Raw genomic sequence first — 25173 nt, 5'->3', positions numbered from 1 at the left:
TATATTACACCTGAAAAATGTCATAACTTCCGTGCAGCCAATATCATTATCAGTATTTTTTGTGTGTTACAATCTGTCATTTACATATTTGAGTTCCTGCATTGTCAGGTGTTTAAAGTGAACGCATATGACTGTTGACAGGTTGATGTTGCTGTCTGCCCTTTAGTGCTCTGACATCACTTTATGTGTGTTGTCGACACAGAGACCGCATTAAAAAAGCGTGCTTTTTGTGGTTTTCATTTCGGTCTCGCCGCCCTCTTTGTTTCTCCGGCGCTGACAGGAGGAGAGAAAAATCCAGGCAGCAGCAACGCCGACTAGTAGGCTGACGACTCCCACAACCACTGGCACCCACACAGGCACGGAGGAGGAGCACTTGGAGACGGGGAGCGTCGGGACCGGACCAGAACCAGAACCTGTCGTGGCGGTGGGTGGAGCAGCAGTGGTGCCGGTCACCGGTGGACTTGGTAAGCTGTTCATCTTGGTGAAGATGAAGGGATGTGACTATGAGAAGGACAAAATAGTTCAAATATGAATAGAAATATCCAATCAAGGCTGTTTTATATAAACCAGACATTATGTAGGACTGTCCATGTACCTTTGTGGGACAGTGAACTTTGGAACGATCATATGTGAAGTTGTTAGAGGCGTGTTTCATGCCTACAGGCTCCAACTGTGAGGACAGAGAAGAATAATGAAACCAACAACAAAGGCAAACAGACACGACAGCACTTGAACTCAGTTCAGTCCCAGTTTGGTTCTGACCTATTGCCTGTTACTCACCATGTTGTTCCACAGGGCGATGGCCATCTCGGCATGCGCTTTCTCACTGATGTGGAAGCAGTCGACCGAGAAGAAGCTCGCGTCCGCCTCCCCATCCTGGATGAAAGACCGTGCTTTCAGTAAGGCTGCATTTCATTATTTGGACTCCTAGGCTGATGTTTTTCACCATGTTACTTACTCCAACGTGAGGAATGAATAAATTGTGTAGAAAGGGCTGAAGCACAACAGCAAAGTCTTCTTTTCCATCATAGCGATCTCCAGACACCAGATACTGGATCTCAGCCTGAGGAAAATGAAAGCATGTTGGAGCAACAAAAGGAGCAACACAGGTAAACTCAAGTATTTAAGAAAAGCCTTTACCTGGTAGTCGCGGTTGATTCGCTTTATCTCCTCCAGCTCTGGAGAGTTTTCCATCGGGTTGATAACACAGGGACAGCTGTTCCTGGAAAAATACAATGAGCAGGGAACAGTTCAGGTGTTGCATCCCACTCTCAGTTCTCAGTAGTTCTAAGGTCTCCCTTCATGTATTTACTGATTTTATACCAATCCAACCTCTGTATCAGCGAACAGCCCAACGTGTTCCTCTTGATTGTTTTCAGTGGGTCTATCTGCACTATCCCCACGACGTTAACCAACAGTCTTGGCACCTGCAGACAGAGAGACAGGCAGCGTGTATGTGAGTTATACTCAGCACAGTGAATGTGACTTACTAGTGATAATATCACTCACCTCTTTGTAAAGCATGTCCAGACCGAGCATAAGATTGTGACTGTAATTCTTGGGTGACAGATTATTCTATAGGAATATAATGAGCCAACATTTTAGTAAAATCCCATAACATTCAGAAATAAGTGGATATTTTTAGGCCACATGCATATTTTGCAGACCACTTACCTGATCCATGCAGTAGCTGCAAAGATCATTTCCCCCAATAAATATTGTCACAAGTTTCCAATCTTTTTCAAAGTTCACCTCCTGAGTGTTAGATACACAGAGCAGAAGGTTGAAAGAAGGTGACAGACTAGAGGCGAGCATGTGGAGAACGACGAAGGATCCTGAAATCTCACCTTGTTTTCCCTCATGGCCTTGATGAGAGCTTGAGCCTGGTCTGGAATGTCTCTGTAACACAACACACCCAGGCTTAATGCGGTGGAGAGCAGATCGTGTGTTGTACTTGAGTAGAAAAGCAACATGTGCACATACAAGGTCTTAGCTTTAGGTACGGCCATGTTGAAGCCCTTCTGCAGTGAGCCCTGACCTTTGGAGAAACCCTTTAGGGAAGGGTTGAACTTCTTCAGGATATCTGAGGAGATGGAGATAATAAATGTGGTTTTACCAAATGAGAAGCCGTGGAAGCTTCATACAAGATTTTACAAAACGGGCTTAAACGCACTTGGTAGAGTAGTGACAGTCTCCAGAGACTTATCTCCTCCAATGCTGCAACAACGAAGTCAGTGAGTATTGTTTTTCACATGAATGAACGTAGGTTGTAGGACCCTGCAAGCCTGTCCTACCTCCATGACACTCCTTTATACTCCCTGCTGAGATCAAACAGGTTCTTTGCTTTGGCTCCGGTACCTGCCTGTAGACATGAAACAGTCGTCACATATGAGACTGAAAAAGAAAGTACGTTTAAAATCACCCTACAAAACAAATAGAAACCACATTACATTAAAAAGAAATTCACACATTCATTAGCTTTAACCAAGTGAGATGAGACGTACTGTTAAGGAATCGCCCAGTGCTGCCACCACCTTGATGTCTGCAGGTCTCAGCTTGTGAACTACATAAGATGGAAATACGTTTTCAATAATAATAATAATTGTAATAATTGTGTGGGTGCGTGTCTCACCTGATGTTGGCACAGTGTCAGATGGAGTAAGGTCCACACAGGAGAAGTCGCTGCCCCAGTTCTGGAAGGACAAAATTAAGTTACATCTGGCTGTGTGTCATGTAGAAACGTTGTTTTAATATTTTTTATTATTGTTGTTAATACTGTAGCAATTCTTATTCAGCCAAAAATAAATAAATAAATAAATAAGTCAGTCAATGGTGTTTGAGAGGTGTGAGACATCATTGCTCATGTGCCGTAACCAATGGCTCGGAGCCTGATTGGACAGAAGCCTTCTGCTTCTCACATTTAAGGTTCACAGGGAGTTAAACACTGTAGATGATCAGTAAATGAAGAGAGGCAGAGGATGAACATTAAATCCTTACTGTATTAGGTCCAGGTGTTGGAGAGACACCAGCATAAGTGTAATTGCTGTTGTTATAGGTTCGAATGTAGGGTGACGTCTGCAAACAAATACAAAAACACTGCTAATCGATTTCAGTAGTTAGAAGAAAAGAGGAAGTAGATGTGTCTGCTGCACATTCACATGCATTAATTAAGCGGATTGTTTAACACTTTCTTACCTTGGTTGGACATTTCAGATCAATGGGTGCGGTGAAATCCTGCAACGACGTCTTGTTGCCCAGAGGTTCCAGCTGTGAGGACACAAGCGTCACTGGGAGTGTCTAAGTCAAATCTGTGGAACAGGTGGGGTTTGTCTCAGAAACGTACCATGTTGTTCCACAGGTAGCGAGCCATCAGCGTGTGAGCCTTCTGGCTGAGATGGAAGCAGTCGGCACTAAAGAAGGAGCGATCGGGGCGTCCGTCCTGTGGAGGGCAAGCGCTAATGAAACTCAGTGACCATTAAGTTGAGGGCAGTGTCGCAGACTCCAGACTAGTGACCTACGGTGCAGGTGTTATATTGATGTAGCTTAGTTACTGACCGGCAGTCTGGGCAAAATAATTTCTCTGAAGAAGGGCTGGATGACCACCGTGAAGTCCGGGCGGGTGTCGTAGCGGCTGGACTCTACGAGCTCGTACAGCAGACGCTTAAACAAAGAGGAGGCGTCAGAGTCCAAGTATGAAATGTTACACAGCCAGAGTTTGGGTTCTTCCTACCTGATAGCTCCTGTTGAGGTCCTCCAGCATGTGAAGGGCTTTGGAGTTGGGCTTTGGCATTATAACACAAGGACATATGATACTGGCGCAGGAGGGATCAAATATTAGAGGACGAGTTGGAATCCTGTGTTGCATTTTAAAGTCAGTGATACTCACTTTACCAGCCAGGTCGGGCATTTCACAGAGTTGTCGTTGTGCATTTCTCTCAGTGGAATAATATGGAGAGGCTCTACTAGGTTGACCAGAGCTCGAGGCACCTGATGGAGACGAGCTCAGTTAGAGGGAATAGTTAAAAGCAGCTTTTAAAAACCACAGCGAGCGACGTTTTACTCCTCTCACCTCTTTATGTAGATAATCAAGGCTGTCGCGAATATTGCGCATGTAATTTTCCACGGAGTAAAGAAGCTGAGAACAGAAGGAACATGAAGATGATGTTGGATGTGTTCTCCTGCATGTTTTGAGCAAGTTGGTTTTAAGTAACACTCACAGAGTTGTAGCAGTTGTCACACAGATCGTTTCCACCAATGAAGATGGTTATAATTTTCCAATCTGACTCAAAATCTATCGTCTGTAAAGGAGAAATATTGTTTGCATTGTTTCATTGTTCAGTGTAATGTGTGTTTTAGGCCTTTGCAAAGAGATGAGGATGAAGTAACGCACCGGGTCCATCTTCATTTTTGCCACCAGGTCTCGCACCTGAGATGGGACGTTCCTCAAAACACACACAATAAATAAAAATATCACTTTTAAGCCCCACTGGGTTTAGAGACTGCATCCAAATGAGTTTTTATAGTCTTGATTTAGCATTTCTCAGATGCATCTGAAGGACTCACATGCTTTTCGCTCCTGCTACAGCCTGGTTGAGAGAAGCCTGAGGAGCCTCCTGGCTGCCGATACCCAGAGAATATCCCGTCAGGTTCTGACTAAAATACTTCAGGATGTCTGTCAAAACACATTTTTACATTTGTCCTGTTCTGTTTTTTGTCTGTTTCGAGCAGTAGGTTGTGAGAATGAGACTCACTGGGCAGAGTGGTGACAGAGGTGAGGTTTTCATCTCCTCCGATACTGGGGAAAAACAACGGCAGTGAATGACCCGATGCCTGTGCTGCCACGTTAACACAGTGAAGTCCATCCTCACTCACCTCCAGGATAAACCTCGGTACTGACGCAGGACGTCCATGATGTTGCTGGGACTCGATGCGATGCCGTTTCCTGCCTGACCGACAGAACAGGACTGTGTGAGTGAACAGCTGTCTGTGGTGTTTACAGGTTAAATCACTCCCCTCAACATCGTATTTCCCAGTTTGGAGTAAAACATAATTCACACATACATTGTATTTTTTATCATATCGCTTCTGAACTTTTATATTTTAATATCAAATTGTCTTATTAAGACTATAAAGCTTGTCTTTGTCCAAGTATTTATTTATAAGAAAATTACTCACAGTCAGAGAATCTCCCACAGCGGCCACGACTTTGATGTCTCCAGGCCTGAGTTCATGAACTAGAAAAAATATAATTATTAGTGCACAGATAGGGGACACAGTAAACTTTTCAATTCTTGGGTGGTAAACTTGTGTTTGAGTTGTTAAGGCAGTTTGTCAATTCAAAAGTCATCAAATAAATACTGTACTGCATCTTACCTGAGGTGGGGATGGATGAAGAGGGGCTGAAGTCCTCGCAGGGCATCTCTGTGCCTGTGAACTGAGCCAACACACAGAGCAAACCTGCAGTCAGGACTAGACAGGAGGTCAATAATGCTGCTCCAGCCTGCATTCCGGCCGATACCAGACAGTACTCACTGGGAGGAGAGGTGAGCCATCACCGGGGTTATATGGAGGAGGGTTCACCGCCGTCCTCAGGAAGGGCTGGTCCTGGGGTAGGGAGACAGATAGAGGCAGAGAGGAGGAGGGCAAATGAGGAGGTCGTAGACACTCACTGTGACAAACTCAATGCTTCCATGTCGGTTCCTCACCTCAGTCGGACATGGCAGGACGATGACCTGTCCGTCGTCTGCGTTATGTCGACCCGCCGTCGACTGCAGCTGAAAGACAGAAGCATCTCTGTGACACAGGAGCGGTGATTCTGTGTCTGTGAATGAATTCGTTAAGGTCTCACCAAGTTTGTCCACATCTGCACCATCAGTTTATCGGTCTGCTCCGGCGTCCCAGTCTGTAAAAGTACAGCAGTGATGTTCAGTATTATAGATAAAGCAGTACGTCATCAGTTCCTGTATCAGGACTGTGTGTCTCATATGGTCACAGTTATCTTGGAACAGCGTTATCATGGAAGATAAGACCCTTTGTTATCATTTAACTTTTTGCTCAGAATATCTGCGACTGAAGCGATGCATGAAATGACAAGTGTAGTCAGATTTTAATAGAAGGTACTTTTTGTTGAATGTATTTCTTTGTTTGACTCTATCTGCTGCCATTTGGATCTGTTTATGGTCTACAGATAATCTGCGTTGGGGTTCATTAGGATGATTATCTGGCCTCATCTCAGTCAGACTCACAGCTGCCGTGAAAGGAGCGTCCTGCAGCGTGACAGTGAAGTCGTCTCTGTCGCTGTACGGCCTCTGTGCCATGCGCTGACCCACAGCCGCCTGGTCAGTGCAGAAGAAAAAGCACGGTCGTCCATCAAAACGCAGCAAACTCTCACATGAGCGCTTTTACCACCAGCGGAAATGAGCAAAGGACTCAAACCTGCAGAGCTTGAGTCAGAACGGCTCGTAGGAGTCTGACCTCTCCTCCAGTGGTTGGGTCCGAACATGGACACGTTCTGTGAGTAAAGCAATTAGCCTCATTACTTTTTTACAGTAAATGATGAAGTAATGCATCATCAGAGAACATAAACATACTTTTTGTGTTTTGCCCCAGTGGTGATTTGGGAACGTGAACGTACCTTCTATGTACACTGACAGGCTCTGCATCCCATAATGCAACACTGACAATGGTCTGCTTCAGCTACAACCCAGACAAACGAAGGTCAATGTGTAAGTCCAGTACCGATGAAGCATGAATGGCAGGTACTGTACATGAACAACACCTGGGCGTGCAGCAGCTGCAGAGCCTCATCCACATCTTTAACGGCTGCTTCAACCACAGGCTGGAGCTGCTCACACACAAACACAGACTCTGTCCTCACTGTCATCATTTAGCATCCAACCGCTTCACCACAATTTACCTGCTGCTGCTCACAGACACAGAGCTGATCCACCGGAACAAAGAGAAGAACCAACTTCCAAGAGTCCTGGAAGGAAGAATATTTACTTCAAGCACTTGAGACTGATTGATACCGATCAGCTACATTGAATTAGTCCTGGAAGTAAGCTACCTTATAGCTGTGGAGCTGCAGAGACGCTTCCTTTGCCTGCTCCACCAGCGTGCTACACGTCGAAACAGGTCAAAGATGATGCTAAGATGCTAAATGGCTGGAAGTGATGTGAAATCATCTGTACCTGCGTCCAGCAAACTGAGCGTCATACGTGTTTGTTTGATCTGGGAGGCGACTGATCAGTGCAGGATTGAACAGGGTCATCAACTCTGATGGGAGAAGGTGAAAAAAGGTAGTAAACCTAAACGCAGATCCTCTTAATCTGTGGTAAATCAATAATAAATAAAACCATACAAAAGCTAACAAGCAGCTGTTTTAAAATCCCAGTAGGATTAGTATGTGTACACAATAATTTATGATCCACCACATTCTGTAATTAAAGACTTATCTAAGACTCCACTGGTCATAAAAGCAGTTATTAAAGTATATTGTTTTTACTGTCACCCCGTTGTTTTTTGTTTGACTCAGCATGACTGTTTGACGTACATGCAGAACTTTGTCTTTCATGAACAGCTTTGAAACAGATTACAGATAACAGTAGTGTATATCAGTGCACAGTAGTATGAGAGAAGCACATCTAAACCCTTGTAGTTGATTCTGTGTATTTGTTTTTAAAGACAAGCACTGAGGACAGAACACTCATGAATTAAAGAAATGAAGAAAATGTTCCGTTCACAGTAACGTTTCGTTTGTAATATACCTACAGTATAATAACCATAAACATAACGGAGCAAGTTTGTTTTTACCTTGGAGTCTTGATACCACCAGAAACAGCTCAGTGCTGCAGGCGAAGACAAAAGCGTGATTATATTCCTGCATGAGTTGTTTCTGTGCAGCTGAGCAGCGGTCTGTGCTCACCTGTGCAGGTGAAGTCCCACGGACGACAGCACCGCCACATCTGACGGCCTGACGCTCCGAGCTTCAGAGACAAACAGAGTTGTGTTTATGCATAGAAATCTGCTTTTTCTTTCAGACATTTTATGTCTCACCATTTGACGGAGGTGATGGAGAGGGAAACACGGGGGAGCACGGAAATCCTGTTGCTGAAAACACGTGGAGAAAACATTATTACACCAGTATTTATGGAGTTTGGAGGGTTCGCAAGTAGATAAAATATTCAATTTTTGCTTGCAGTTTTTTGTTACCCTAAACAGAAATTTATTTTAAAAGTAAAGTTGAGTGTTTTAGGTAGAGTTTAAAGTACAATATTTTTGCACTTGTTTGTCCTGATTTTTGTAGAATATAATATAATGCACAATATGATAGACAAAGCTGCAGCACTAATAAATGATGATGTAAGTACCTGTGGTCCATGTGATGCCCAGCAGTGAGATCAGAGCGAGCTGAGGGAGCATCTTGTTTCTTGCAGCCCACCGTCTTTCCTTCATACTGTCCTTCCAGCGGTCACTCATGTTTTTATTACATGACCACCTACATGTGATGAATATGCACCAAGGGGAGGGACTGTCCTGCTCGTCCAAAGGACGTGGCCCTAACGTTTTATAATGAAACAATGGTACTGATAGGATCATAAAGAAACTTTATTGTTATATTCTAGTGCGTGTGAACTGCAGACGGTTAAAGTTCTTCTAGACCATTGGAAGTTATCAGTGAAATTTACTTTCAATTTTTTAACGGGAATCACAGTCAGCGTTTTCCTTAGGTGGTTTGACTGCATACTGTGATTTAATCTGACCTTTCAAGTAAAACAATAAACACCAGGAACAGCAACACAATGCAGCCATTTAACATCAATGCAGGTTCTTTACTACTACTCAGATAAAGATGTGTTTCACAAAGCAGCGCTGATTCAGTGCCAGTAAACCTTGACTATACGTTATCTGTGCAGTGATTATGGAGAACTATTATCCATGAACTTGACTTTGACGCTGCCTCACATCCTGTCAGCAGAACCATGTTACAGAAACAAGCGCTGTGCTCATTTAGTTGATTTATTCAAGTGAAGCTCGTAAAATCTAACTGTAAATCCTTGATAATGTTGTTTTGTTCCAGAGTGCTGCACAACTTCATCATACGAACACTGTCAGCGATCCAGACAGCTGCAATCACGGGCCCCGTATCCTGATAGGAGGCCTAACTGTCTTGATAGACTGTTATCTCGCCTCAAGGACAGGAACCCAGCGTGAACCCCTGCTGAACAATGACTTTTATCTTTTTGATTCTAATCCCTGAACCGATTAGTCAATCTTAACAGTCAGTGCTGTAGTTACACCTGCAGGTATGAACACATTAAATTAACAATTTAATAGTCTATTAAGGTTTTATTTTCCTGAATTAGGTCTCTTTAGTTAAAAGCGTAGACGCATAGGTACCAGTATAACACAGCATGTCTGTTTTTATCTGTTTTTAAATGGAGAGATGATCTCACAGACTGACCGGGTGGGGGGCTCAGAGAGGCAAAGAACCAGGGCTGCTTCTGCATATCCCACCAACTGGAGTGACAGATCACCAGATGGAGTCCTGATCTGGGTCTGCTCAGACCTCGCAAACATGATTTGGCAGCAAATGCATTCAGTCATCTTCAGTCATGGGATTTTATGGAAGACTGAGAGGTGGAGCAGGATTAGAACAGATTTACTGTTTAGATGACAGCCATATATTCTCTAATATTGTCTGATCAGATGATTTACAGTTTGATTCATGTAATGTAACATGATGTGTTTGTTTGTCCCTCACTAATATATAACAGTGGCACGTACATATATAAAAAAAGTAATGCTACTCAAAGAGAGCTGTCTTGCTAAATACCGCATTTGAGAGTTTATACAAAGTATTGAATAAAAGATTTTCTGCAGCATTCAAACCAATTATATTGTTGAACTGCGCTGACCCCTGGTGTGATTATGCAGAGTTGCATCACTTCAAAATAAAAGCCTGTGAACTGCTGGATAGTTGAAATTACTTTATTAGTAATCCCTGTACTTAGGCCAGTACTGCTTCAGTTTGGGCTAGTTGTACTTTATTTTTAATTTTAAATAGTACTAAGGAACCGTTCAGAATAAATGTATTTAACAGATATATCTTTCAACTAGATAGGGTTTATAAAGATGCTACTCCATCCAATTTAAACATATATAAACTGTGTAGGAAATACTTTTTGGGTGCTTTGGTTTGAAGTTCCCAAGCGGAAGCTGCCATTTATCGTTGTTAGCCTTGTCTAAACAAGCCGCCATTGTGGGGCCAGGCTGCATCGACGGCTCCGTCTCAGTTTCTCAACAACAATAACAGCAGCAGAGCAAACGAGTGATAATCTCTTGATGTGAGAATAAACACGGAACGGAGGAGACGAGCAACGTTTCCGTTTTTAGTCGTCGTTCTTCATCTAACGTTGCGAGGTGAGACGCTTGGTTTGTTAGCGAGCAGCTAACGGCGTTGACGGTATTTAACGGTAGCTGTTTGCTAACCAACGGTCACGTTACTTTTACTCAGCAGGAACTAGCGCTGGTCGAATATTTAATTCAGGTTTCTGTGGAACCCGCACCTGAATTATAGCAACAGGAGCCACAGCAACATTTGTTTATTTTAGTGATATTGTTAAATTGCGGCAAATATTAGCATAAAGTTAGCAGTAAAACTTAGCAGTGAGAAGTGTATTTGTATGACTGTATTTATTAAAGCTGTGGGTTAAAACGTTTTTTTTTACTTCGTGTTAGAAAACAAGAGTTGTGTTTTTGATTATTTTTTTTCAGTAGGACTATTGAAAAAGTCAAAGCTTTTATGATTTTAGTGACAGTGACACGTTCTGAATAAAATATGTGATCACATATATAGCTATATATTTTTGCAGAGTTGTGTTGCATTATCTAACAGGGATGCTGTCTTGTCTCTACACCAGGTGGTTCGTTCCTAGACAGACAGGATGGGCCGTATCTTCTTGGATCACATCGGTGGCACTCGCCTCTTCTCCTGTGCCAACTGCGACACGATCCTGACCAACCGAGCTGAGCTCATCTCCACACGTTTCACCGGCGCCACTGGACGAGCCTTCCTGTTTAACAAGGCGTGTGCTCCCCTTACTTTTCACATGGCAACCTGCTGTAATCACAGCTGCCGAATTAGAGGGTTACAACTTTTCCAGTGCCCTGTGGACTGATGTCTGTTTGCTTCCCCCTAGGTTGTGAATCTGCAGCACAGTGAGGTCCAAGACCGGGTCATGCTGACGGGAAGGCACATGGTGCGGGACGTCAGCTGCAAGAACTGCAACAGCAAGCTAGGATGGATGTATGAGTTTGCTACGGAGGAGAGCCAACGCTACAAGGAGGGCCGGGTCATCCTGGAGAGGGCGCTGGTGCGGGAGAGCGAAGGCTTCGAGCATCTCCCCTCTGACAGCTCCTGAGTTCACCCTCATTGTCATCACGATGCTCAGTGTCTGTATACTACAGCTTTTCCCTCCGCAGCAGTGCATGGCCTTAGTTGGACAGTGTGCCGTTTGTGAGTAGAGCTACACCAAGATATTATCACAAGGTGGGTGTTGGTGGGAAGCATTTCTCCATAACGTTAAACAGCTTAGAGTTTATTCTATGCGGCTTCCCAAGCCATTTAAAACCACCTGCATTTTCAATATGTAGCAAAAGGCTGTGGTGGCTGTGAACAACACGTTGGTGTGACAGGATTATGGGGCACAGGGTTTGCTCCAGCAGCCCTTCAGGATGCTCCGTCAGGCAGGGATTCAAATAGCCATTACCCAGGACAGGTGAATGCTAGACTGTTAGGAATGAAATACTACACAGTGACATATCTTTTACCAGAGAGCGCTCAGTGTGATACTGTGCTTTTATATTATGGTATCTTTAGCACTGGCTGTATTATTCCCTAGGTTAAAATATCCAAAGCAAATTATAATTTCAAAATATAAAAAACTTTATTATTAACTTTATTATCAATTCCGATTTGTGAAGTACGCTTTATGTATGCTTTAACCTCATGTTAATTTAGAAAGAAGATAAGAAAACATTTTAAAGTCGTGGGAAAAAGCCGTTTTGGTCATTTGCATGCCATTGTGTTTGTAAATGCTTTACTGCAGTCATTCCCATGTGATTTTCATTTGGATCAATTTCACATTCATTTCTTTATTACCAAATATTTAGATTGACAGTTGGCAAATTATTGGAAAAAGAACAAAAACATGTTTATTGTGTTTGTCAACAACGCATTGTTTTATGTCAGTAATAAAAACAAAATATTCATTCGATATGTTCTTGTGTGTGTCAGGATAAACATAAAATTACAGTGTGATTGTTGGCCGAGTTTAAATAGGATACCTTTGATGCAGCGACGCATAAGCCTCTAATACTCCAATTGCTGTAGTTTTTTGTAGTATTGGTTCCATCATTGCATAATGTGGTTTCTTTTCTATGATGATTGACGTTTTAAACTAGTGTGACCTCTGCAGTTCTTACATTCCTCCATTATAAGTCAGAGACGCTTGTTCTCTTTGTGTTCCCTGTTCCACCCTCACATATTTTAAGCCATTGTGTGAGTTAATAGGCAGGTCATTGTTACTTGTCAGTAGGCTGCTGGGTGTATAGTTAAACGTGTTTAGTGTGTGCTAGGGGTGATGAAACCACAACAACATATTTAGTTTAAAATTCAAAGTTTAATTTAGTATTATTTATTTGAAGGAAACGCGTAGTTTTCAATCATAAATATTTTTTACCTACGTAATGATCAAACAACTGATATTGAGTGATGTGAAACATACATTTAACGTCAGGGGTGTCGCGGTAGGGAAAACAAACTCCCTCCGAGTTCGCCACCTCGCACGGCATTGTGGGAGACAGAGGAGGTGCGACGCCTGACGGTAAAAGCTAGATGGCTTTCTTCCCCCCGTGCTGCGTTTGCGTTTAGCTACACGGCTACGTGCTTTGATGGCATGCACCGTGAGGAGCTTAACTGAGTTTCGTGCGGGTCCAACTGACGGAGAGCAGCGCAGCGATGGGCGGCGGTGAGTTCTTGGTGATACCCGCTAGCATGGTGTGCTAACGTTAGCCAAACACTTACTGGAGTAGGTTTTTTACATTTACCCAGAGAACACTTGCTAGTTGTACTTTTCTATATTAAGCCTGAACTTCATCGTTAGGTACGTAACCAGCGCGACTAACGTTATCTCGAGTCCTGATCCTCCGTTGTCCGTTTGTCCTCAGAAACCGTGAGCGTGGTCTTCAAGCTGTACTGCCTGACGGTGATGACGCTGGTGGCCGCTACGTACACCGTGGCTCTGCGCTACACCAGGACCATTTCCACAGGTGATCTGTACTTCTCCACGACCGCGGTGTGCATCACGGAGGTCATTAAGCTGGTCCTGAGTCTGGGGATGCTGGCAAGGTAAGATTTCACTGTGAACGTGAATCATGTCCCCTGCTGTGATACTCTGATTAGAGTTGACTTTTACTCATTTACCTCCATTCAATGTACTAGTCACCCAACATTTTTTTATCCCTAAAATGACTATTGGAGCTATTTATCCTCACACATTTGACCCTGTGCAAAATGGCTGGAGTTCGTTTTTTTAGTTTTCAGATGTTTTTTTATTTATTTAAAGCAACATTCCTATAAGAGACAAGATCTACAATTCATAATCTCGTCACCTCTTTCTAAAATGTCAACATTCAAATGGGTCTCACGCCATCCCAAATGCTGTCATGTGCAACATTTTCTAATAACCAATAACATGGGAGCTTCAGGTTGCATTTCTGGTTGACACCTGTTTTTTCTGAAGTGATTTCAGACCTGTGTGATTATATGTGGCGTGACGGTTTCTCATGCAATGCTGCTTCTGAAGGTTTGCGTTTATTAGTGGTTTTCATTTCAGTTTCACACAATGGTGTTGCCTTATTATAGTATGTGATCAAAAATACGCCTCGGTACAGTATACAATGACAGTTTATACATCAAATAATATAAATACTATAATGTGATCAAAGATACCCCTTAGTACAGTATGTGGTCGAAATATACCATAGCATAGTGTGTATTGCACTGAGGAACATTCATTTTAATCTGATTGATGTTTTTTTGTTATGTAGAATGACTTGTGATGAGTTTTAGTCTTTTTTTGCAACAGACCTAAGGTGGAGACGTCTGTGTTAGAACAAAATAATTGACTTAATTGCTTTTGCTTAACAAGCAAACAAGACAAAGATAAAGGAACACAAGACACGTTTAATTTTGTATAAATCAGCAAGTCCTCACCATTAAGAAAATCTATGTAAAAAAACTACGTAAAAACGTAATCCTCACAAACATGAGCAGCAGACTTACAGTAAGTGACGCTCTAAAACAAGTGCAGCAAGTAAAACAAGTACAAGTGAAATTTTTGTACGTAGGTATTTTTTACAATACCTGTACATTTGAAGCAAGTTCTTCAACATTGTTCACATCCTGTTGTTCGACGTCCTGTAATTTCGTATAAGTGAACCTTTTGGTCTGTGGGTCTGTCTCTCCTGTGCCAGAGAAACAGCCAGCCCGTCCAGGCTGAAGAACGCTCTAGTGGAACACGTGTTCCTGAGTCCAAAGGAGCTGCTGAAGCTGAGCGTGCCGTCCATCGTGTACGCGGTCCAGAACAACATGGCCTTCGTCGCCCTGAGTAACCTGGACGCGGCCGTGTATCAGGCACGTACCAACTGGCTCATTATGTGCCTCTGACTAAACGGATTCAGATTAATGTAGAAATAATTGTGTTTTAAGTTTATGAAAACAAATACTGCGCAGATCAACGTTCTTCTGATATCGAGCACATTAATATATTGACTTGCTCATGTTTACATAGTCTTGTGATATTCTATATGTTTGGAGTCTGTAGCAGATGAGTGGATACAGGTTGGCACTGAGCCTAAACAAATGGCTAAGGCGGTACATATACCTATTGAAAGAGACTGTTTGTCTTCTAGGCAGCTAATAATTATATTTACAGTTCATTACTTCAGCATCGTGGCGCAGAGTGAGCTTCACACTTAAACCACTGACAGTGTATTTGCGCCACCCGAGTGTTTATTGTTGCTAACTGAAACGCATGTCTCGTTTCCTGTGTAGGTGACCTATCAGCTGAAGATTCCGTGCACGGCCCTGTGCACCGTGCTCATGCTGAACCGCTCCCTCAGCCGGCTGCAGTGGTTCTCTGTCTTCATGCTGTGTGGGGGCGTGTCACTCGTCCAGTTGAAGCCTGCAGAGGCCACCATGGTTCAGGTACGGCAGAACTGCTAATAAACAATGTGCATGTATGAACCATCGCCCTTTATGCCTTCACACGCTAGAAAACCTGTCTCCAGGTAGTGTTTACCACCTGTTTGATGTCATCTCATCTCATGTTTCTCTCCTCCCAGATTGAGCAAAGCCCTTTGCTTGGGTTCACGGCCATCGCTGTTGCTGTTCTCTGTTCAGGATTTGCAGGTAAAATGAAAACATTTTTTCCTCTTTTAACAAAGTGTTGATGTGAACCTGCACTAACGCTCCTGTCTGTTTTCTGATTGAGGCGTGTACTTTGAGAAGGTCCTGAAGAGCTCCGACACGTCGCTGTGGGTGAGGAACATCCAGATGTACCTGTCTGGGATAGTGATCACACTTCTAGGCGTTTACATGACGGACGGTGATAAGGTCCTGGAGAAGGGCTTCTTTTTCGGCTACACGCCCTGGGTTTGCTTCGTAGTGTGTAAGTGACCTCAGCTGGGGATGTTTTCCATTTCCTCCCCACTGTTTTACCTGACAGTGCTGTGTGTTCTAGTCCTGGCCAGTGTGGGAGGCTTGTACACGTCAGTGGTGGTGAAGTACACAGACAACATCATGAAGGGCTTTTCTGCTGCAGCTGCCATTGTTTTGTCAACTGTGGCCTCAGTTGCTTTGTTTGGACTACAGATAAGTAAGATACTGTCCTGCAGCTGATTAAGGAGAATATCTTCTATGTACGTGTGTGTGTGTGTGTGTGTGTGTGTGTTGTGAACACACTTGTGTCTCATCTTTCCTGTGCAGCCATCACCTTCGCCTCGGGGGCCGTTCTCGTCTGCGTCTCCATCTACCTTTACGGACTTCCAAGGCGAGACACGACCAAGCTGACCCTCGAGGCGTCGCACCAGGAGTCCAGTCAGAAGCTGGCCAGCGTGTGACCTGCTCACGCACAGCCTCTAAACCTGTGGCAGCCTTCTCTCCTGCGGATGGGATGGAGCCCCTGCACTGGTGGGTTAGGGTTCAGTTGATCACATGGACAGTAACGTTTCTCTGCCACTTTAATGTCGTTCTGCTTCTTCGATCCAGCCGATGCTGACCCACAGGAATCTTGAAAAGGTTCATTTTTTTTTAAAATCTTTTTGAATTATTTGAAAGAACTTTTGATGTGTCATCTTAGCCATGTATTTACAGGACTCTATGTCCATGTAGCAGTTAATGGGGAAAGTACATTTCCTTACTTAATGTTTGATTTTTATGTCATTAATGCATCTGATCTAAACTATTTAGTGTTAATTCTGAACGTGACCAACTCACCTATGAAGTGTGAATGAAGGCAGATGAGATGTTTGGTGAGTTGTATGTGACATGTTTTTGTAACGCAAGTCAAATTTGAATTCAAATCAAGTCAGTGTTAAACTTTTTAGTACTTTTTAGTTTAGATCCCAGTATTGTAAGTGACAGCTGCAACATGAAGTGTTCAGTTATACTAAAGAAAAGGATGCTCTTCTGAGAACTGCAGATAAAATTTCAACAACTTAACCAGTGGAACCACATCATTATTACACATTATGCTAGCGTTGAACTGACTGCTTTCAAGTGGTGGCTTTATTTTAAAAAGAGGTATTTTACAGTATTACCATATAAATAAACTCCAGCAGGGAAATGGTGCGTGTCACATTTTATCAACCGGTGTGATGCCGAGGATCCTCATCCCACTGACCAGGACGGAGCGGGCGCCACTGAACAGCAGCAGCCGCGTCTGGAGGGAGATGGAAAACACAATTACGCTTAAGCAAAATGGAAATCTTGGTTTCCGGTTTTTGCGCGAAACGTTGATCAGGAACTTCCATTGTGTATCTATGCGCCTTAGACTAATATCATAATGCTGGGAAACACAGATGATCATAACAGTGTCAGTGATAAAAGGACCCAGACCTGCAGCAGAGCATTAGTCTCTTACATATATTACTCAATGTCTCTGACAGACTGTATAATTACGTAATGAAGTATTTTAGTTTCCACCTGTGCCACGGACGGAGGACTTCCTTTCACTGGCAGCTCTCTGTGCGCTGAGGCCACAAGGTGACTGGAAGACAGTGATGGAGACGCTGTTAACACCTAAGTACACATTTGATTTCTATGACCTCAGTGAATCAACAGCGATCCGTCCCTCAGAACTAACATCCTGCTACACACCTCAGCTTCAATAAAAAGTTGACGAGGTGTCTCGGTTGCAGATCCTGGGCGGACATGTACAGCACCTCATCGTATCTATAGGTAGAGGAGCAAATATTGACTCAGCAGTAGGATTGCGACATCACCTACGCTACACTGTAAATGAAAGCAGGGAGTTAATAAAGGTAATTAGTCTTACCGAAGGAGGTGCTGCAGGATGGAGATGCCCGTCTGCTCCACAGCGGATGCATCAAATGTTGCTGCTTCCAGGCCTTCATTCTTTTGTATTAAGCTGCAGTAGAACAGTTCTAATCAGTCTTTAATTTCCCGCCTTGCATGTTGTTGAGTCTTGTACGTGTACCTAATTTATAAAACTGTAGTTCTGGTAGTTTGATGCCTGAACTGCTAAAAATGTTAATTTGTAGCCGCAGCTGAATACAGACCTGCAGAGACGAGCGTGAGTGTACTGAAGGAAGACGCCGGTGTCACCCTGCGCCTGCAGCATCCGGTCCCAGTTGAAATTATAGTCCGCCTGGAGTGGACCTTTAAAGTCCTGAAAGAGTCGGTGTTAAAAATTAAAAAGGGACAATTACACAATTACTGTCTTATTCTATCTGGCATCTTGTAAAAACCTACCTGAACTATTAGTGCACTGATTCCCACCTTCTCTGCTGTGTCCTCTGGGTCGACCATTTCCTTAGTTGCTATGGAAACAGGTCATTTCATTAGTATCTTCAATTGAAATTTAACTTTAGTGTATCTGCAGCAGAAGAAAACTAGCTACTACTGTCTGACTCAATATTTACACTGCACAGACCAGTTTAGACCAGTTAGAGCAGCACTGATTGCACTGGCGTATCGTTTCACAGGCTCAGACCCGTGTGTTTTCCGTTAAGGGGTGGATCTCGTGTAACGTGTTACTTTTTGCCTGGCTCATGTTGCGGAGCATCCTGGCCCGAGCTTCGTCCAGCACGTCCTCCAGAAACACCACCTCCCCGCTGCGGGTCTTCATGCCCCGGATCAGGCCGAAGGGCACGTGCCGACACCTGCAACCAGCACGAATGTCTGTCATATTATCAGAATATTACAGCTGGTGTGGGGGCAGCATTACGATGTTGAACATAAAGCACTCAATATATGTACTGAACATCTCAGCACATTCTTCATCACAGGCTGAGGAAATTACCTGGGATATTTTACAACACTGAATTCTTACAGAAACATGGTATTCGTTTTCCCGTCTGCCTTTAACCCATGACCATCAACAAACCATTGTTTACATTGAGTGTGTTCAGGTGTGTTTCTGCTACCTGTCAGACCAGGAATGTCCCATAGCGTGCAGGATCTGGAACAGCTGGTGGAAATGGTTTTCTTGATTTTTATCTGTCTTAAAAAGAGCAAATAGACGGAAATGAGCACTTAACACATCCATCGGCCGACGCCACGAAGCCAGAGTGAATGTAAAACAATTCAAAAGTACTGAACTGTTTAAGAAAATATCCAAAGCAGCAGGTGAACACAGTAAAACAAACACTGCTCTCAGACAGAAGGCAGATTTAAAGCTGTCCTGCATCACTGACTGTAGTTAAACATTGACTTGTCCACTATGAATGTGCTCTTTAGCATTGTTATATCAGCAGCCGAGAGCATCACAACCAATCAACGACTTAAATGAACAAGTGGGACTAAACTGGGAGTTCTGGTCAATATTTAGTTTGCCTAAGTGTGTTTGTTACCACAGTTTAATATGTGGGAGTTTCTGGAGGCTGCCAACATCTGTCCAATAGCATCACAGATGGTGCTGGAGACCTAATATTACGTCAGACGCTTCCTCTTTGGGCTACAATCCAGTATGTTGTGAAAGGACAGTGAGAAGAAGGCATTTAGCAAAATGTAGTAATTGTGTGTGAGTGTGTTTACCACGTAAATCATCTCATCAAAGTCATATTTTTCCTTTCGGTCAATGGCTGCAGCGACATCTCTGAATGAAATGTAAGAAAGAAGCAATTACTACCACAAACTGTCAGCACAGTTTAAAATCAGTTTGTATCTGAACATCCTTCTCAAATGTTATGTACTTCTCAATGAGCTGATTAAAAAAATACCTAAATGTTTGTGTAAGCTGGTCCTGTGCTACTGACCTGGTGATGTAGAGAGTTGTGCCGTCGCTACGGAGCAGCGTACACACACTGCTCATGTCTCCATCGGGGGACAGATCCACTACACCCGTCCCACTCCTGGACACACACAAACTCAGACTGAGCCGGCTTCATCCCCACACGCTCCACAGTTCAGCCTATTAAATCGCATACTCAGATGTTTTCAGCAGGCCTCGGCTCTGCAGCTGCTGCACCACCTCCTGGGCGTCGCCTCGGTGACAGGACTCGCCGGAGTAAATATCAAATTGCATCCCTAACCTCTGGGAACATGCGAAACAAACGGGTTTTAGGTTTAATATGTGCTCTTTGTGCTCTGCTGTTCCACCGGTCGTACCTCGTACACGTGCCGATACTCCTTCACGGTGATATCTCTGAACTGTTGCCATAGCGACATGGCCCGGCTCTCGTTCTGCTCCATGCGTAGAAAGAAGTCTCTGGCAGACTGCTTCAGCTCGTCATTGTGCTCTGCTTCCTTGTTTACTTGGACATAAACCTGTCTAGAAAAACATGAATTAAATAAGGCGATTCCCAGTAATGCTGTGTGACTGGGTCGGAAGCCAAGATATTTCTCAATTGAAACATTCAGTTAACTGTGGGATGCAGTTAATCTGGTATGTCACAACTGACTGGGAAAACCCCTGATGAACACACTACAGTTGCAAAAGTAGTTCCAGACTCTAGCGCAGTCACACAAGGTCACCTCAAACAGATGCTGCAGGGGATTCTGTGTCAGTTTGTCCTGACATCCAAACTGGCCGAACCCAGCGCCGAGCAAACCTGAAGCCCAAGAACACCGGCTCAGCAATGAAGAGTCAGACGGGCACATCTGGGATTTAATGCTGTACATAAGTCACTTACCAAACTGCATCCCCCAGTCTCCCAGATAGTTCATCCGAATAACGTTGTGTCCAAGGCATCGCTTCAGGTTAGCAATAAAATTACCTGCAAAGGAAGGTTGACGCAGATTTACATGAAAATTAAATGAACTTGAAACTCCCTGTATTTTAATCAGTTACTACAAAAATAACTTCAAACAGAGCTCACCAATAATTGTAGACCTTAAATGACCCGCATGGAACTTTTTGGCGATATTTGGAGAGCTACAACACATTGAAGCATTAAATATAACATTAAGTATACACAGACATTAGAAGTGTTGTTGATGATAAACACACCTGTACTCGACTAACGTCGTTCCTCTCTTCAGTGAATGGAAGAGTTCACTGTTGAACCCAAACTTCTCGTCCTCCCCTCGTCCAAACGCCTCCAATAATTTCTACAATGACAGAGTTCCCATTAAAACCACTACACACATCACTGTGGAAAAAGGCCTGTGAGAACGAACAAACCTGAACAAGAAGGTCACGATGAACTTTGAAATGAACCTCTCCACCATCTGCTGTGATTTCTTCCACCACAGTGTCCCGCTTTAACTGAAACACATCGTGACTGTATTGTGAGAGAATCTTTCTGAAGGTGTGATATTATCTCCATTTACTTTTCATTCATGACTAAAGCCCACCTGTGTGGCCAACCGCTGTGCCTGCAGCAGGATGTCTTCACTCTGGGGTAAAGTCCCTTCGCCTCTTAATGCGCCAAGTGACAGTCTGAAGTCCGCAGTCTGCCTAAAAGGTGCAACGAGCTTTAACAGGCTGCTGGAACCACAAACACCTGCACATGGTGTTCGACTGGACCAACACAGGCGAACCTCACCGTTTCCTGAGCACTGGAACCGCGGACAGAGCTGGAACGAAGGCCTCCTCCGTCTGATGCAGCGTCTCACTCAGCTGGACGTCAAAACAAACACACACAGCGTTAAAACCAGTCACACGCCGTTTTCGACTTGCTTCAGGGTCAAAGCATGTTAGCATTAGCACATAATCACCTTTTACTCAGCAACGTTTTAGCTTTACCTTCGCTGCAATGCTTCTTCTAAAGAAGCCGGCCATGTTTCCTCCAAGTGCACGAGCAGGGTCGCGAAAAACTCAGATAATTCAGATTGTTCGCCCAATATCGTTCACATGCATGTAGCTTGTGGTCCCTCGCATTACTTCCGGTAAGCTCGTCCAATCACAAGCTTCCTTACCAAAAACGTCATACACAATGGGAACGTTAGATTTACACACTACTGCTTCCGCCGGTGGAGACAAACTTTCAACTCGATTAATTTCATCAATGAATATGGTACAAGCCTGATTTAAAGGTGAAAAATACTTAGATAGATAATAGTATAGTATTACATTGCAAGTAAAAATAGTGTAAAAAAAAAACGGTCACCTTAAATAAGTTTCTCGTGAGCCTAAAGCTTTTTACAGAACTAATGCCAACATTCAATTTCAGGAAAATGAACTTGTCTAAACACTTTATTCGTCTTTTATGAATCAAAGCCTCTTCATAACTACAGCAAATAAAAACATTACATTTTGGTACAATGAACAAACAGCAAGCAAAAAATAAAAAAATACAGTGTTTACAATTTGAATAGCAACAACCACACTGCTGAAAACAAGCAGAGATGTTCATGGAGTCCAGTCTGAAGAGTTTCTTTGCTTGTTCACTCGTTTCCAATCCCTTTTTAAAATGTAAATTTACAGAAGCTGCACAAATCAACATCCTCTCTGTGAAATAACTGAATCCAACAAGAAATTAAATCAAAAGGCCACGTGTGTATGACAGTCAGCCTCTTACAAAGGCATCAGAATAAAGCCAAATGAATATCGACATGGCAGTTAAGAGGCCACTGGTAGACAGTCTTTAAACGTGTTGGCAGCAGGAAGCTCTCCTAACTCTGGTAGACACAGCAGATGTGGTTCCCACTAACAGATATCTGTGGCAGTGCATCCACATAGAGGCGATATGGCACAGATAGGAGAAAAGTCCAACTAGACCCACTGAAACCCTGGAGGAATTTGCAGCGAATGCATTCTTTGAAATTGAATGCTGAAACTCAGGAAACATCTGTGGAGAGACAAAAAGGAACTTATTATACTGATCTTATTACTAGCATAGTAAGACACTTCAAAACCGTCCTTATACCAGGAACAATGCAACTGAGCAACACACCTGCTTTTTGTTTGGGGAAATATAATATGCAAGAGGATGGACTACTAGGCCACTGTGCACAAATACTGTAAATGTATTAAGTTCTAAAAATCATCTAATGATCAACAATTGGACATTTGTCATGTTAGGGAGTCAAGTCTTTCTTGCATGATTAAATTCACCAGCCATGTGTGTAGCTTAAGACGACTGAACGCTTCTTGCAACAGTATTCCCAAACACCAAACTGATAATGGAAACCTATTTCATCAGCTGTGGATAAAACATGGACTTAGTGGACATTGTGTCTTACCGTGAGTGTAGGTTAGCATTGTTGCTAACCCCCACAAACAATAAACAACCGTTCATTTTTTATAATATTTACAGCGTTTTAAAGGTTGAATTATAATTAGCATTTCTACACAATCTCCATTTCAGTCGATGCATTTTTGTCACCACCGGCTGAAATTCACCGCCAATTGACGCAAGTGTATAAACAGTCACGCATAGATATCAAAAAAGTGGTGTAAAGAGGTCACAGCCGGTTGTACTGAAATTCATGTGATCGGCGGATCAGTCATTATAGAAGACAAAGGGTCGTATTTCTAAAATCAATAGGAGACGTAACATTTGGGATTGCCCTACTATCTACCTGCATGGTTGTTGGAACCTGAATTGATGCGAGAATTAAAACTTTATGAATGCGGTATTTCACTTTTACTGAGTTGAACTCTGTCCACTGTACATAGTTGCAGCTAAAACTGTAAAATAAATGTACTTACAACTAGCAGGTTGCTCTCCAAACCTTCGCATCAGCTGATCATGTGTGAATTTGACGAAGGCATCATATTGCTCTGTTGGATGAATAAACGTTTATTGGTACCTTGCACAGAGTCACTGCTGTTTTATTTAATTTTTTTTAAATAATCAAAATGATACCTGCAAGTTTTGTCGTCAGTATCTCGTCGTACTCCTCCCGGATTTTGTCCTCACGCTCTTTCAGTAGTCTTTCACATATCATCCCAACCTGTCGCAGGGAGAATAAAGGCTGCTCCTTTCTGGTTGGAGATGAGGCACCCGAAGACATGCCTGTCAGAAGAGACAATATTACACCACAAAGGCCATACATAGTGGACATAAATAATGGAACAAGACTGAGCGTGATCAGTCTGACTATACTGCATATAAAGGCCTCAACACATTTATAGGCTGTGACAGCATGCTTATAGGACACACATACAGGTCCTATGAACACTTATTAATGTATGTACATGTACATATATGTATATGTCAGTATACACTGATCTACCTGGCAGGGCTGATCCACTGTGAACGTTCTGCAGGTCCAGGGGGCCGCTGCTTTCAGCCTGCTGGAAAGCACTGTCCAGGTGTCGCCGCTTCTGCAGCCGCTTGTACTCCTGTTTGATGTTGTATAGAATTTGGTCTGGGGCACACAAACAATTGTTTTATTATTCAATCACATCTAGAAAGTTACACTGCACAATACAAACATTTGAGCATTTCTGTAATTTGACAAAACTGCCAATTTACCAACTTTAAAAATGTCGGATGTTGCAAACAGCAAAACATCACAACAGTGATTTGAGGGACATTATTGTTACGATTTACTTCGCCAAACAAGTGAAACACAAAATATTAAATATATAATGACAACTGCAGTTTTCCATGTGTGTCCGAATATACATGGGCGACAAAGATTCACTAGTGGCCATTTCAAATGTGAAGAAACTGCGTATGGGGTTTTGTTTTGATGGATGCCGGTACACGGGTGAACTAATACAGCAGTGTTTGCTACAGAACAAAGACTTGTAACATAACTCAAATAATATTTGAATACTTGGCATTCAATTGATACCTGTTGTGAGTCTGGACGACACTTCCCCGAACGGCGAGGGCTCCATACGCAGATACTTTTGTGGAGAAGACACTGGAGACATGATCGGGGCGCACCGCCTCCTTTTGGGGGAAGCCGGGTTCATGAGAGGATCGAAATCCAAAGTCCTTTTCAGTGTAGCTCCACACGCCATCACGTCGACTTTGCCTAAAAAGCCTAAATCCGAAAACCGAGTATTTCCTGCTATTCGGGAAGCCGCTAACCTGGGCCCCGGTATGTGCTAGCTAACGTAAGCTAGCCGACGACAACTATGTCAGGCCAGAAACAAATACGCACTTCTGTCGTATCTTGGCCTCGTACTGACAAATCTCCCGGAGTTTAAGTTGCGAGTATGTGCTGAAGTAAAATGGTTTAAAAACCGTTAAATAACATGCGCTATAAAACCAGATGATTGCAGATTTCCCCGCAGCTCTGCGTTCAAACTACGGCCAACGGCTCAAACCAGCATACCTTTAATTCCGTGTATGTTGTCTGCAATGGGCATGCGCAACGCGACACTCCGATTCTGGTAGTTGTAGTTTTTGTCTCTACCGCGTACAACAATTTTAAAAGGTCGACAACTACATTTCCCGAAACCCCCAGAATACACCTATTTTTCAAATGTGTTTCGTTAGCTGTCAACCTACTGCGACGAATCA

At 43.2% G+C, this 25173-nt stretch overlaps 5 protein-coding genes across 5 annotated transcripts; 2 read left to right on the top strand and 3 right to left on the bottom strand.

The window, feature by feature from the left end:
- Nucleotides 1-13: 13 nt before the first annotated feature.
- Nucleotides 14-8464, bottom strand: plb1 (phospholipase B1). The gene is made up of 42 exons (XM_055506642.1): nt 8370-8464; nt 8056-8109; nt 7925-7985; nt 7813-7847; nt 7182-7275; nt 7067-7118; nt 6917-6982; nt 6779-6844; nt 6635-6696; nt 6436-6511; nt 6246-6398; nt 5849-5902; nt 5706-5774; nt 5533-5604; nt 5374-5434; nt 5176-5234; nt 4873-4946; nt 4752-4795; nt 4564-4672; nt 4391-4442; nt 4218-4298; nt 4070-4135; nt 3887-3987; nt 3731-3812; nt 3556-3660; nt 3344-3439; nt 3196-3267; nt 2998-3075; nt 2633-2693; nt 2505-2563; nt 2295-2362; nt 2174-2217; nt 1984-2083; nt 1848-1899; nt 1675-1755; nt 1510-1575; nt 1333-1427; nt 1141-1222; nt 959-1063; nt 781-876; nt 596-670; nt 14-501 (listed from the first exon to the last, which is right to left on the bottom strand). The coding sequence occupies exons 1-42, from the start codon at nt 8452-8454 to the stop codon at nt 211-213; spliced, it is 3354 nt and encodes a 1117-aa protein (XP_055362617.1). The 5' UTR covers nt 8455-8464; the 3' UTR covers nt 14-210.
- A 1759-nt stretch (nt 8465-10223) lies between these two features.
- On the top strand, nt 10224-12278 carry LOC114849922 (protein yippee-like 5). The gene is made up of 3 exons (XM_029141743.3): nt 10224-10422; nt 10923-11087; nt 11202-12278. The coding sequence occupies exons 2-3, from the start codon at nt 10947-10949 to the stop codon at nt 11421-11423; spliced, it is 363 nt and encodes a 120-aa protein (XP_028997576.1). The 5' UTR covers nt 10224-10422; nt 10923-10946; the 3' UTR covers nt 11424-12278.
- A 153-nt stretch (nt 12279-12431) lies between these two features.
- On the top strand, nt 12432-16786 carry slc35a1 (solute carrier family 35 member A1). The gene is made up of 8 exons (XM_029141728.3): nt 12432-13031; nt 13231-13411; nt 14539-14698; nt 15119-15271; nt 15409-15475; nt 15558-15734; nt 15807-15941; nt 16052-16786. Exons 1-8 carry the CDS (start codon nt 13022-13024, stop codon nt 16183-16185), a joined length of 1017 nt encoding a protein of 338 aa, XP_028997561.1. The 5' UTR covers nt 12432-13021; the 3' UTR covers nt 16186-16786.
- A 76-nt stretch (nt 16787-16862) lies between these two features.
- On the bottom strand, nt 16863-21799 carry rars2 (arginyl-tRNA synthetase 2, mitochondrial). The gene is made up of 20 exons (XM_029141690.3): nt 21495-21799; nt 21295-21368; nt 21104-21206; nt 20931-21014; nt 20757-20857; nt 20626-20681; nt 20440-20523; nt 20282-20358; nt 19916-20074; nt 19735-19841; nt 19564-19659; nt 19343-19403; nt 18733-18809; nt 18344-18468; nt 18059-18126; nt 17866-17975; nt 17622-17714; nt 17444-17518; nt 17270-17333; nt 16863-17006 (listed from the first exon to the last, which is right to left on the bottom strand). The coding sequence occupies exons 1-20, from the start codon at nt 21528-21530 to the stop codon at nt 16920-16922; spliced, it is 1737 nt and encodes a 578-aa protein (XP_028997523.1). The 5' UTR covers nt 21531-21799; the 3' UTR covers nt 16863-16919.
- A 129-nt stretch (nt 21800-21928) lies between these two features.
- On the bottom strand, nt 21929-25010 carry akirin2 (akirin 2). The gene is made up of 5 exons (XM_029141739.3): nt 24497-25010; nt 23930-24064; nt 23560-23709; nt 23403-23474; nt 21929-22539 (listed from the first exon to the last, which is right to left on the bottom strand). Exons 1-5 carry the CDS (start codon nt 24666-24668, stop codon nt 22529-22531), a joined length of 540 nt encoding a protein of 179 aa, XP_028997572.1. The 5' UTR covers nt 24669-25010; the 3' UTR covers nt 21929-22528.
- Nucleotides 25011-25173: the final 163 nt, after the last annotated feature.

The sequence above is a fragment of the Betta splendens genome, chromosome 24 (assembly GCF_900634795.4).
Source record: "Betta splendens chromosome 24, fBetSpl5.4, whole genome shotgun sequence".
NCBI classification, from domain to species: Eukaryota; Metazoa; Chordata; class Actinopteri; order Anabantiformes; family Osphronemidae; genus Betta; species Betta splendens.
Note: the sequence above shows the minus strand (reverse complement) of the source record. Positions and strands in the feature narration are given on the sequence as shown.

Excerpts from the sequence above, each read along its gene's own strand:
- plb1 (XM_055506642.1), bottom strand. The coding sequence starts at position 8,454 with ATGAAGGAAAGACGGTGGGCTGCAAGAAACAAGATGCTCCCTCAGCTC. Across the intron at positions 2,694-2,997 it reads CAACACCTGGACCTAATACA|AACTGGGGCAGCGACTTCTC; the intron begins GTAAGGATTTAA and ends TTGTCCTTCCAG. Across the intron at positions 1,576-1,674 it reads GCAGCTACTGCATGGATCAG|AATAATCTGTCACCCAAGAA; the intron begins GTAAGTGGTCTG and ends ATATTCCTATAG.
- LOC114849922 (XM_029141743.3), top strand. The coding sequence starts at position 10,947 with ATGGGCCGTATCTTCTTGGATCACATCGGTGGCACTCGCCTCTTCTCC. Across the intron at positions 11,088-11,201 it reads GAGCCTTCCTGTTTAACAAG|GTTGTGAATCTGCAGCACAG; the intron begins GCGTGTGCTCCC and ends GCTTCCCCCTAG.
- slc35a1 (XM_029141728.3), top strand. Across the intron at positions 15,476-15,557 it reads TCTCTGTTCAGGATTTGCAG|GCGTGTACTTTGAGAAGGTC; the intron begins GTAAAATGAAAA and ends TTTCTGATTGAG. Across the intron at positions 15,735-15,806 it reads CTGGGTTTGCTTCGTAGTGT|TCCTGGCCAGTGTGGGAGGC; the intron begins GTAAGTGACCTC and ends TGTGTGTTCTAG.
- rars2 (XM_029141690.3), bottom strand. The coding sequence starts at position 21,530 with ATGGCCGGCTTCTTTAGAAGAAGCATTGCAGCGAAG. Across the intron at positions 21,369-21,494 it reads GAAGAAGCATTGCAGCGAAG|CTGAGTGAGACGCTGCATCA; the intron begins GTAAAGCTAAAA and ends TTTGACGTCCAG. Across the intron at positions 20,524-20,625 it reads TTTAAGGTCTACAATTATTG|GTAATTTTATTGCTAACCTG; the intron begins GTGAGCTCTGTT and ends CTTCCTTTGCAG.
- akirin2 (XM_029141739.3), bottom strand. The coding sequence starts at position 24,668 with ATGGCGTGTGGAGCTACACTGAAAAGGACTTTGGATTTCGATCCTCTC. Across the intron at positions 24,065-24,496 it reads GTCGTCCAGACTCACAACAG|ACCAAATTCTATACAACATC; the intron begins GTATCAATTGAA and ends TGTGTGCCCCAG. Across the intron at positions 23,710-23,929 it reads CAGTGGATCAGCCCTGCCAG|GCATGTCTTCGGGTGCCTCA; the intron begins GTAGATCAGTGT and ends CTCTTCTGACAG.